The sequence below is a fragment of the Microchirus variegatus genome (assembly GCF_963457635.1).
Source record: "Microchirus variegatus genome assembly, chromosome: 8".
In the NCBI taxonomy this organism is placed as follows: Eukaryota; Metazoa; Chordata; class Actinopteri; order Pleuronectiformes; family Soleidae; genus Microchirus; species Microchirus variegatus.
In genome coordinates this window covers 31,404,815-31,416,411 of record NC_139809.1, presented here as the reverse complement: position 1 = coordinate 31,416,411, position 11,597 = coordinate 31,404,815, and the positions used below count along the sequence as shown (strand labels likewise).

The window sequence follows — 11,597 nt, the reverse complement described above, 5'->3', positions numbered from 1 at the left end:
ATTAACAAATAATAATAATAATAAAAATGTGTGATCGAAAACATAAAAAAAAAATAGACTACAAAAAAATAAAGTACATAAAATTACTATATTTAATAGATACTATCATAATAATTGGTGTTGAAATTCCTGGAATTTATTTTTCTTCCACAAAGGATCGCATTTTTTGAGGCACACAAATTAGAGGTCGTGAAACACTTGATAAAATACACAGTAATATTTAGGTGGAATGAACCTTTAAAACTTTATTTATTTAGTTAGTTAGACAGTTATATTTAGGTGGAATGAACCTTTAAAACTTTATTTATTTAGTTAGTTAGACAGTTATATTTAGGTGGAATGAACCTTTAAAACTTTATTTATTTAGTTAGTTAGACACTGTAATATTTAGGTGGAATGAACCTTTAAAACTTTATTTAGTTAGTTAGTTAGTTAGACACAGTAATATTTAGGTGGAATGAACCTTTAAAACTTTATTGATTTATTTAGTTGGACACAGTAATATTTAGGTGGAATGAACCTTTTAAACGTTATTGATTTATTTAGACAGTAATATTTAGGTGGAATGAACATTTAAAACTTTATTGATTTATTTAGTTAAACACAGTAATATTTAGGTTGAATGAACCTTTTAAACTTTATTGATTTATTTAGTTGGACCCAGTAATATTTAGGTGGAATGAACCTTCAAAACTTTATTTATTAAGACAATTTTTGTGAATGTGGTTGCAGTGTGTTACTTTGGCCAGCAGGTGGCAGTGAATGTCAGCTCCTGTAGTTTTTTTGTTGTTGATTTAATTTCCGCCTCTGCCGGTTGTACTTCCGGGTGCTAATGTTTACATCAGGCAGTGTCTTTAGCTTCAAACATCAGAGCTATTTGTGGGAATAATTTCACACTCTACATATATTTAAATAAAGAAAAACACGTTTCGCGTAAAAACGCCATGTTGTGCGGGATTTAGGACAGAAACACGACCACGGTAAGACGCGTCACGAGTCGTCAATCATGAGCGGAAACGGTGTTTTTGTGTGACTCCGGCTAACGAGGCTAAGCTAAGTGGAGGGGATGAGCTAAATAAGTCTATATAAAGCGGTTTTTTTGGTGGATTTAATTAAATTATTTAAGACAGACTCACTCCTTTACCGTCGTTTGGATGACATTAAAATGACTGTCACTGATAAAGTGGTAAAATACGAAGTTTAATCACTATTTGGAAACATAAAGCCACTCGAGGACGTCATCATTTCCAGGTTTTAACGAACACTGATCGACATTTTTCAACATTTTCTGGATTATTTCCTTGTTTTTGTCCACGAACCAAAAATGATCCAGTTTGAATGATTTCTTTGTTTTTTGTGGAGCAAAGAAACACGAAAATATTCACGTTTAAGAAGCTGAAAAATGACAGAAACTGGTTTCAAATAATGATTAAAAAAAATTAAATAACTGATTAGTTGTTTGGGTTGTAAAATTTCAATTATTTCTTTTCAAAATTAGTCAATATCAACATTAGAGGAGCTGAAAATAGTTATATATATATATATTTATGTTGTGTCTGTTGCATATAATGTATATTTTTTATTCTACCCTTATTTCCCTCTAATATTTATATAGTTGTTGTTGTTTTTTTGTGCTCCAGTCAAAATCCTTCTGTTGTGAGATCGTTAATTTCCAAACTAAAGTACATACTCTGGTGTTTCTTGCCATCATCAGGACTAACTGTAGACCGTGAGTCTTCAGAGGCGCCGAGGCCTCCATCAGGACCAGGATCAGCTGCTGACCGTCCACACACACACACACACACACACACACACACACACAGAGGACCATGAAGACGAAAACCAGACACCAGAGGTCATCTGAGACGTCACAGCGGCAGTCTGCGGCGGCGACGGCGAGCGTCAGCGAGGAGAAGAAGACGCCAGGAAACCGAGGACGACCTCGAAAGGCCGTCGTCCCCGACGCCAGCGACGCCTTTCACCGCGACAACGGCGCAACGGACGAGAACGACAAACTCCCACAGACCAAGAGTCCAGGTGAGTGCTGACACAGAGAGAGAGAAACTCAACTGTTTATTATAATACAATAACAGTTTGAAGACATAGTCCGCTCACTCTCACACACCAAAGTCCATCGAGAAAACCAGTGATTTTAGCTCACAGGGACACAGGAGCTGCTGGTCCTCTGCTGCCTCGTGTGGTCACGTTGTGTCACTGAGTTAAGTCTAAATGAAATATTTCAAAAGCCGAATTCAAAGAATCAGTCATTGTAAGTTCAACAACTCCTGTGAACTCCTGTGTTGCTGTGATGTTAAAATCACTGGTTTACTCTATGGACTTTGGTGTGGGAGAGTGAGTGGTTTACAAACTTCAGTTTCTTTATAATTCATATGTTTATACTTAATAAAATCAACATTAAAACAAGTCTACGATGTCTTAAACACACGTTCACGTCTTTATCTTCACTGTGAGACAGACTTTAACAACAGGAAAGTGAAGTTTGTAAACCACTCACTCTCCCACACCAAAGTCACTCACTCTCCCACACCAAAGCCCATAGAGTAAAACAGTGATTTTAACATCACAGAGACACAGGAGTTCACAGGAGTTGTTGATCCACTGCTGCCTCCATCACTAACTTACAATGACTGATTTTACTGAATTCCGCTTTTAAAATAATCTGTTCAGATTGACCGCAGTGACACAAAGTGACCACACGAGGCAGCAGATGACCAGCAGCTCCCGTGTCCCTGTGAGCTAAAATCACTGGTTTTCTCTATGGGCTTTGGTGTGGGAGAGTGAGTGGTTTGTAAACTTCAGTTTCCTGTTGTTAAAAAAAGTCAGTCTCATATAAACGTGTGATTTAAATGATAACATATTGTTATTGTACCACACGAAGCGTTTCAAAGACGTGAAGAAATATCTTCAGACGCAAATGTGGTTTCTCAGTTTGTGTTAATGAGTGTGTGTGTGTGTGTGTGTGTGTGACAGGCAGACTGTCCACTGCCGTCTGTCGCCTCTGCCACGGAAAGTTCTCTCCCCGCAGCCTGCGTCACGCCTTCGACCGGCGCTCGCGTGACTCCGTCGACCGCATCGACGAGGAGCGCGACGCCGCCGCCGCGCCCTCGCCTCTTTTATTCCACACGGACTTCCAGCGTCTGGTGGGAGTCGAGCTGAACCGCGACCCGCGTTTATCGGAGTTCATCTGCAAGAAATGTCACGCCAAGTTCTACAAGTGCCAGAACATCCTGATCCGCTTCCTGCAGAGAGTCAACCTCCCAGCAGCCGCCAAGGAAAACGGCAAAAGCCGGTGAGTGCCGGCGAAAAAAGTCCGACTTAGTGTGACTTTAAAGTTCAATGTTAGAGGGACAGTTCTGTTATCGACACTGACAGAAGTAGATTTTTCTTTACTTTGACTTTGATTACGATGCTCAACATGAAGTCTGTAAACCACTCACTCTCCCACACCAAAGCCCACAGAGAAAACTAGTGATTTTAGCTCACAGGGACACAGGAGCTGCTGGTCTACTGCTGCCTCGTGTGGTCACTTTGTGTCACTGAATTTACTCTGAATGAGGGTTTTAAAATGCAGAATTTTACAAAATCAGTCATGTTAACTCAGTGATGGAGGCAGCAGTGGATCAACAACTCCTGTGAACTCCTGTGTCGCTGTGATGTTAAAATCACTGGTTTTCTCTATGGACTTTGGTGTGGGAGAGTGAGTGGTTTACAGACTCCAGTTCCCTGTTGTTAAAGTCTGTCTCACAGTGAAGATAAAGACGTGAACGCGTTCTTAAAACGTCGTAGACTTAAACTGACGTAGATTTCGTTTCGTATTAAGGACTAAAATCTGTTTTTCCTTGACTTCATTTACATACATTTATGACACACCAAAGTCACTCACTCTCCCTGCACCAAAGCCCATAGAGAAAATCAGTTATTTTAACATCACAGGGACACAGGAGTGTTCACAGGAGTTGTTGATCCACTGCTGCCTCCATCACTAACTTACAATTTCTGATTTTGTCAAATTCGGCTTTCAAAATTCTTTATTTCAATTTACGTCAGCGACACAAATTGACCACACGAGGCAGCAGTAGATCAGCGAAACCAGAATCTTTCTTGAAGTGCATTTTAGTAACATAAAATGATGCTTTGTCCCCCCTCTTCTTCTTCTTCAGGAAGAACACAAAGACGCCAGAGTCGTCAGTGAATCACGGATCAATAAGTAAATCCAAACATCCTAACATCAGCTCTTGTTCTGACAAATGACATAAATGTTAACTCTGTCACCTGGTGGGTTCCTCGCAGCGTCGCCGGCCTTCACCTCGGACTCCGAATGCCTCCACAGTCTGGTGTCGTGGGCTCACCGCCACGCAGAAGCCTGCGGCTCCTGCCCCGGCCTGCGGGAGGTGCTGGAGGGCCAGTGCTGGGGCACCGTCAAGGCCGTGTGGGCCTGTGTCGACGGTCACAGATACATCATGGACACGCAGTGCACCGCCGCCACCGCTGCTCCTCCGCGGACAACCACGAACCTTAGAGGCGGAGCCTCGGTGGGCGGCGATGGCGTGATGTCAGATGTGGAGGAAGTGGAGCAACAGCGGCAAGAAGAGGAGGATGATAATGAAGAGGAAGTGCACTGCGGCCTGACAGGAAGTTCAAACTCGGTCACAGGTCAGACTCGGAGGTCAACAGTGGACGAGTGGACCAGTAACACGGCGGGTGAGAGCGCTTAGACGCCAGGTCATGTGACTCGAGGAGGTCCCGTCTGTGGTTTCACTTTTGTGTACAGGAAGTCTGTAAACCACTCACTCTCCCACACCAAAGCCCATAGAGAAAACCAGTGATTTTAGCTCACGGGGACACAGGAGCTGCTGGTCCTCTGCTGCCTCGTGTGGTCACTTTGTGTCACTGAGGTCAATCTGAACAAAGGATTTTAAAAGCCGAATTTTACAAAATCAGTCATAGTAAGTTAGTGATGGAGGCAGCAGTGGATCAACAACTCCTGTGAACTCCTGTGTTGCTGTGATGTTAAAATCACTGGTTTTCTCTATGGACTTTGGTGTGGGAGAGTGAGTGGTTTACAAATTTCAGTTTCTTTTTACCTGAGCCTTTTATACTTAATAAAATCAACATTAATACAAGTCTACGACGTCTTAAGAACACGTTCACATCTTTATTTCACTGTTAGAAAGACTTTACTTTCGGACTAATGCTTTACTTTAGCATTAGCCCGACTAAAATCCAGCATTAGCATTAGTCCGACTAAAATCTAGCATTAGCTTGACTAAAATCTAGCATTAGCATTAGTCCGACTAAAATCTAGCATTAGCCCGACTAAAATTTAGCATTAGCAGTAGTCCGATTTTAGTATACTTACTAAAATCGACATTAAAACAAGTCTACTATATCGTGAACCTGTGTGCACGTCTTTATCTCACCGTTTAATAGACTTTTCCTTGTGTAAACTGAAGTTTGTAAACCACTCACTCTCCCACACCAAAGCCCATAGAGAAAACCAGTGATTTTTTACATCACAGCAACACAGGAGTTCACAGGAGTTGTTGATCCACTGCTGCCTCCATCACTTTCTTACAATGTCTGATTTTAGTGAATTCAGCTTTTGAAATATTTAATTTAGACTTAACTCAGTGACACAAAGTCACCACACGAGGCAGCAGTAGACCAGCTAAACCCAAATCTTTCTTAAAGTGCATTTTACTAACGGCATCATAGTTTAAAAGCTCTGCCTCCATGACTAAGTCCAAATGTCTTATTTTCTGAATTCTGCATTTGAAAATGTTTCATTTAGACTTAACTCAGTGACACAAAGTGACCACACGAGGCAGCAGAATCACTGGTTTTCCTCGATGGAGTTTTGGTGCAGGGAGAGTGAGCCGCCGACTCACGTGGCTGTTGTGGGTTTCCTCTCACAGGTCTCGAGGACACGTCTCCGGCTGAGACTCGTCCTGAGGACAGGACGGCCGACAGCCACCTGTCCGTCAGGTGAGACACGCTCTGCACTTCCTGTCGATGTCGTATCTGTTCGCGAATACGCACACAAACGTGCGCGATAACGTATGTTTTATCGGAGGACGCGATTGTGTCTGTGTGCAGAGTCGTCTCCGTGGACGAGTTCGAGGACAACGGAAGAGGAGGTTTGTCGGACGACGAGTTGTTCGAGCCGCGCGTGGACAAGAGGTGAGAGACGATTAAATAAATAAGACAAGACTTAAAAAAAAAAAAAGACTTGAACCAGATCGACCTGAACTCGCGTTTGTGCACTCGTCCTCTCAGAAGTCGCAGAGTCAACGTCCCCAACAAGAGACGACGGCCCACAAAGACGTCGGCGGAGCCGAAAATCAAGAAGAAACCTGGACCCAAACCAGGCGGGAAGAACCAGTTCAACCCTAAAGGGTAAGAAATCAAAGCAGTAAAAGAATTCCCGCTCCTGGGTTTTAGTGTGTTCGACACAAGCGTCTGTGAAATCCTCAGGAAATCTGTGTGTTTGCTTTCAAGGGAGGAGCTGCCAAACATCTACAAGTGTCCGCACCAGGGCTGCACGGCAGTTTACAGAGCGTCTGACGCTCTGAAGGTCAGTGCTAGCAAAAGATTTACTCCCGAGTTCTGCCGTTTACGTGTCTGACGACATTAAAGTGAAACAAGGTGTTGATTTTCTTTTTCACACCGAAGAGTCTCCGCTAGACTCGGTAAGCTCGGGGACTCGGTAGGCTTGGGGACTCTAAGATTTAGGGACTCGGTAAAATTGGGAGCTCAGTCAGATTTAGGGACTCGGTAAGATCGGGATTCGGTGGGATTTGGGGACACGGTAAGGTCTGGGTTCTCTAAGATTTAGGGACTCTGTAAGACCGGGGACTCTAAGATTTAGGGACTCTGTAGGATCAGGGACACGGTAAGATCGGGGACTTGCTAAGATCTGTGACTCCGTAAGATCCAAGGACTTGCTAAGATTTGAGTACTTGCTAAGATTTGAGGACTCCGTAAGATCAGGGACTCGCCAATATCAGGGACTAGCTAATATCGGGGACTCTGTAAGATCGGGCACTCGGTAAGATTTGGGGACTCGCTAGATCTGGGGACTCAGTAAGATCGGGGACTCGCTAGATCTGGGGACTCGCTAATATCGGGGACTCCGTAAGATTTGGGGACTCGTAAGATCGGGAGCTCAGTCAGATTTAGGGACTCAGTAAGATCGGGATTCGGTAGGATTTGGGGACACGGTAAGATCTGGGTTCTCTAAGATTTAGGGACTCTGTAGGATCGGGGACTCGGTAAGATTCTGGAACTCGGTAAGATCTAGGGACACGGTAAGATCTGGGTTCTCTAAGATTTAGGGACTCTGTAAGACCGGGGACTCTAAGATTTAGGGACTCTGTAGGATCAGGGACACAGTAAGATCGGGGACTTGCTAAGATCTGGGACTCCGTAAGATCCGGGGACTTGCTAAGATTTGAGGACTCGGTAAGATCGGGCACTCGGTAAGATTTGGGGACTCGTAAGATCGGGCACTCGGTAAGATCGGGGACTTGCTAAAATTTGAGGGCTCGGTAAGATCAGGGACTTGCTAATATTTGAGGACTCTGTAAGATCGGTGACTCGCTAAGATCGGGGACTCGCTAAGATCAGGGACTCGCTAAGATTTGAGGACTCGATAAGACCGGGGACTCGGTAAGATTTGAGGACTCGCTAATATCGGGGACTCCGTAAGATTTGGGGACTCGGTAAGATCAGGGACTTGCTAAGATTTGAGGACTCGGTAAGATCGGGGACTCGCTAAGATCAGGGACGGCAACATTCAGCCGGTCCGAGTTTGCCCGCCCCTGCTCTGCTACTGTATACACACAAGCGCTCCCTCCGTCAGGTCATAGTGTTGCCTGGCGGAGTAATAACGTGATTGTGTCCGTTGGTTCTTTCAGAAGCACATCAAAGAACTTCACGAGGACGTGAGAGAGCGAGCGTGTCCTCATCCCGGCTGCAACAAGGTTTTCATGATCGACCGTTACCTGCAGCGACACGTCAAGCTCATCCACACAGGTCAGTGCAGCTCTGTGTGTGTGTGTGAAGGTGTGTGTGTGTGTTTGTGTGACGGTGTGTGTGTGTGTGTGTTCTCTCCAGAGGAGAGGAACTACATCTGTGACCAGTGTGGTCAAACCTTCAAGCAGAGGAAACATCTGTCCGTTCATCAGATGAGACATTCAGGAGTTAAACCACTGCAGTGAGTCCAACATCTACTGTGATCTATTATGATCTACTCTCATCTAATGTCATCTATTATGATCTACTCTCATCTACTGTGATCTATTATGATCTACTGTCATCTATTATGATCTACTCTCATCTACTGTGATCTATTATGATCTACTGTCATCTATTATGATCTACTCTCATATACTCTGATCTACTGTGATCTACTCTCATCTACCGTGATCTATTATGATCTACTCTCATCTACTGTGATCTACTCTCATCTACCGTGATCTATTATGATCTACTCTCATCTACTGTGATCTATCATGATCTACTCTCATCTACTGTCATCTATTATGATCTACTCTCATATACTCTGATCTACTGTGATCTACTCTCATCTACCGTGATCTATTATGATCTACTCTCATCTACTGTGATCTATTATGATCTACTGTCATCTATTATGATCTACTCTCATATACTCTGATCTACTCTCATCTACCGTGATCTATTATGATCTACTCTCATCTACTGTCATCTATTATGATCTACTCTCATATACTCTGATCTACTGTGATCTACTCTCATCTACCGTGATCTATTATGATCTACTCTCATCTACTGTGATCTACTCTCATCTACTGTGATCTATCATGATCTACTCTCATCTACTGTCATCTATTATGATCTACTCTCATATACTCTGATCTACTCTCATCTACCGTGATCTATTATGATCTACTCTCATCTACTGTCATCTATTATGATCTACTCTCATATACTCTGATCTACTCTCATATACCGTGATCTATTATGATCTACTCTCATCTACTGTCATCTATTATGATCTACTCTCATATACTCTGATCTACTCTCATATACTCTGATCTACTGTGATCTACTCTCATCTACCGTGATCTATTATGATCTACTATCATCTACTGTCATCTATTATGATCTACTCTCATCTACTGTGATCTACTCTCATCTACTGTGATCTATCATGATCTACTCTCATCTACTATGATCTACTCTCATATACTGTCATCTATTATAATCTACTCTCATCTACTGTCATCTATTATGATCTACTCTCATATACTCTGATCTACTCTCATATACTCTGATCTACTGTGATCTACTCTCATCTACCGTGATCTACTATCATCTACTGTCATCTATTATGATCTACTCTCATCTACTGTGATCTACTCTCATCTACTGTGATCTATCATGATCTACTCTCATCTACTGTCATCTATTATGATCTTCTCTCATATACTCTGATCTACTGTGATCTACTCTCATCTGTCATCTACCGTGATCTACTCTCATCTATTGTGATCTATACTCATCTTTGATCTATTCTCCTCTACTGTGATCTACTGTGACCTACTCTCATCTACTGTGATCTACTTTAGGAGCTCCCAAATCTTTCAAATGAATGTGGCGTCTTTGCATCGTTTGTTGTTGTTGAGACAGTTTGACTCAGATTGGCTCTGCGTTGCAGGTGCGAGGTGTGCGGCTTCCAGTGTCGCCAGCGGGCGTCGCTAAAGTATCACATGACCAAGCACAAGGCGGAGGCCGACCTGGAGTTCGCCTGCCTGTTGTGCGGCAAGCGCTTCGAGAAGGCGCACAACCTCAACGTCCACATGTCCATGGTTCACCCCGTCATTCAGACCGAGGCTCAGCGAGGCGGCGGGCGACAACAACAACAACAACAACAACAACCGTCACTGCCGCCACCACCACCACCACCACCACCGTACTCGGAGCTGCAGACCATCACAATGACCGGGGAGGTGGTTCAACACGAGCAGGACAGATGACAACAGACAGTCCAAATCCAGATCCAGATCCAGATCCGGATCCGCAGCAGGGGGACAACTCCAAAAGGGACTTGAAGTCACAACAATAATCCTCCTCCTCGTCCATTTGACTCACGCTCACATCTAGGGGGGTGTGTTACTATTTAGCCACGTACACAACACGTTAGCTCCTCACGCTAACCTGCTGCCAACTAACAGGAACCACATCGCTTCTCTGAAATATTCTGCGTTGCCACGCGAAACTACGAGACGTAACCGCGACGACAACTCCGCTAACACACGCGCGCACAGACTGTTCTGTCGCTAAAGCGATAACTTGAGCTGTAGACGCGTTTGTGACCTTATTTAGTTATTAGGATTTAAACATTTCATTAACGACAAGCAGCACGTGTGCGATCGTCACAGGTCGCGTCGCGTTACTCTTGGTTATTGTTGTTCATATATGTACGTTTCAATGATGACGACGAAGTCCAATCGTGAACGTGAGTGACACCTAGTGGAGACGTTCCTGAATTCAAATTGACGGCGTGAAAACCATGAATTGTTTTATTTTATTTCAGGGCTGAAGAAAATTCCTCTTTTCTACATACGTGTGTGTGTGTGTGTGTGTGTGTTTGTAAAAATAAGAACATTGTAAATAAAATGTAGATTTTGTTTTTATAAATGTTTTACAATGTTTCCGTTGGAGCGTGTTTTATTGCCTGATCGTCACAGGAAGTGCGGCTCCTCACAGGAAGCGCGGCTCCTCACAGGAAGCGCCGATCCTCACAGGAAGTGCAGCTCCTCACAGGAAGTGCAGCTCCTCACAGGAAGTGCAGCTCCTCACAGGAAGCGCCGCTCCTCACAGGAGGTGCCGATCCTCACAGGAAGTGCGGCTCCTCACAGGAAGCGCCGCTCCTCACAGGAAGTCCATCTCCGGGCTGAGGCTACGGACGCTCAGGTGCGCGGACAGAGCCGCCGCCACCTCTGGATCCAGGTCTAAACACTGCGACTCCAACTGAAGACGAGACACAGGAAGTGTTTAAAAAAAGACAAAAGAGACTTTCCTAGATGTTCCTAACGCCACAAGAAATACGTCGTTTACACGTCTGAGTTGTCCTGACGACGGAGCAGCAGGGGGCGACAGTGAGATGACGGTCAGGAGGAAGGACTTGGCTTCGCTCAGAATCTGCGAGTGGAAGAAAAGAGTCAGAGCGGCGAGTTTCACACACACACACACACACACACACACGCAGAGACAGAGAGGGTGGCGTCACCTGGTGGTCACAGGAGGGAGCGGTCGGCGCGTGTCCATCCAGAAAAAGCTGCAGCAGAGCGACGTAGCAGAGGACGCAGGTTTGAAGGAAACCAGGACATTTGACGGCAGCTCGGAGCTGCAGATCTGAACTCTGCTGCAACACACTGAGAGACGGACGGGAATATATAGTGTATATAAATACGTATATATGTATGTATACATAGTGTTGTAAGTAAAAGTATGAGTCACCTGTAAAAGGCCCAAGGCATCAGGCGAGTGAACTGATTGGTCGTCACCATGGTAACCGACTGATAAACACC

The 11,597-nt window shown here is 44.3% G+C and overlaps 2 protein-coding genes across 2 annotated transcripts in view; one reads left to right on the top strand and one right to left on the bottom strand.

Moving 5' to 3' along the window:
• Positions 1 to 846: 846 nt before the first annotated feature.
• On the top strand, positions 847 to 10,502 carry znf276 (zinc finger protein 276). The gene is made up of 12 exons (XM_083893400.1): positions 847 to 980; positions 1,715 to 2,037; positions 2,992 to 3,310; positions 4,182 to 4,228; positions 4,312 to 4,722; positions 5,937 to 6,006; positions 6,118 to 6,201; positions 6,298 to 6,417; positions 6,520 to 6,595; positions 7,938 to 8,055; positions 8,137 to 8,236; positions 9,722 to 10,502. The coding sequence occupies exons 2-12, from the start codon at positions 1,830 to 1,832 to the stop codon at positions 10,038 to 10,040; spliced, it is 1,872 nt and encodes a 623-aa protein (XP_083749526.1). The 5' UTR covers positions 847 to 980; positions 1,715 to 1,829; the 3' UTR covers positions 10,041 to 10,502.
• Positions 10,503 to 10,928: 426 nt separating this feature from the next.
• The window catches only part of fanca (FA complementation group A), a 29,897-nt gene continuing 29,228 nt past the window's right edge, over positions 10,929 to 11,597 (bottom strand). The window contains exons 39-42 of the mRNA XM_083894340.1: positions 11,527 to 11,597; positions 11,297 to 11,441; positions 11,125 to 11,208; positions 10,929 to 11,037 (exon numbers count right to left, since the gene is read on the bottom strand). The exon at positions 11,527 to 11,597 is cut by the window's right edge and continues 5 nt beyond it. Of these exons, the coding sequence (XP_083750466.1) occupies positions 10,939 to 11,037; positions 11,125 to 11,208; positions 11,297 to 11,441; positions 11,527 to 11,597 (399 nt within the window). The 3' untranslated portion in view covers positions 10,929 to 10,938. The remainder of the gene's footprint in view (positions 11,038 to 11,124; positions 11,209 to 11,296; positions 11,442 to 11,526) is intronic.

What these genes read in the sequence shown, in the direction of transcription:
- znf276 (XM_083893400.1), top strand. Translation starts at nt 1,830, where the DNA reads ATGAAGACGAAAACCAGACACCAGAGGTCATCTGAGACGTCACAGCGG. An exon ending in AAGGAAAACGGCAAAAGCCG is followed by an intron (nt 3,311 to 4,181) that starts GTGAGTGCCGGC and finishes CTTCTTCTTCAG; the next exon opens with GAAGAACACAAAGACGCCAG. An exon ending in CGTCAAGCTCATCCACACAG is followed by an intron (nt 8,056 to 8,136) that starts GTCAGTGCAGCT and finishes TGTTCTCTCCAG; the next exon opens with AGGAGAGGAACTACATCTGT.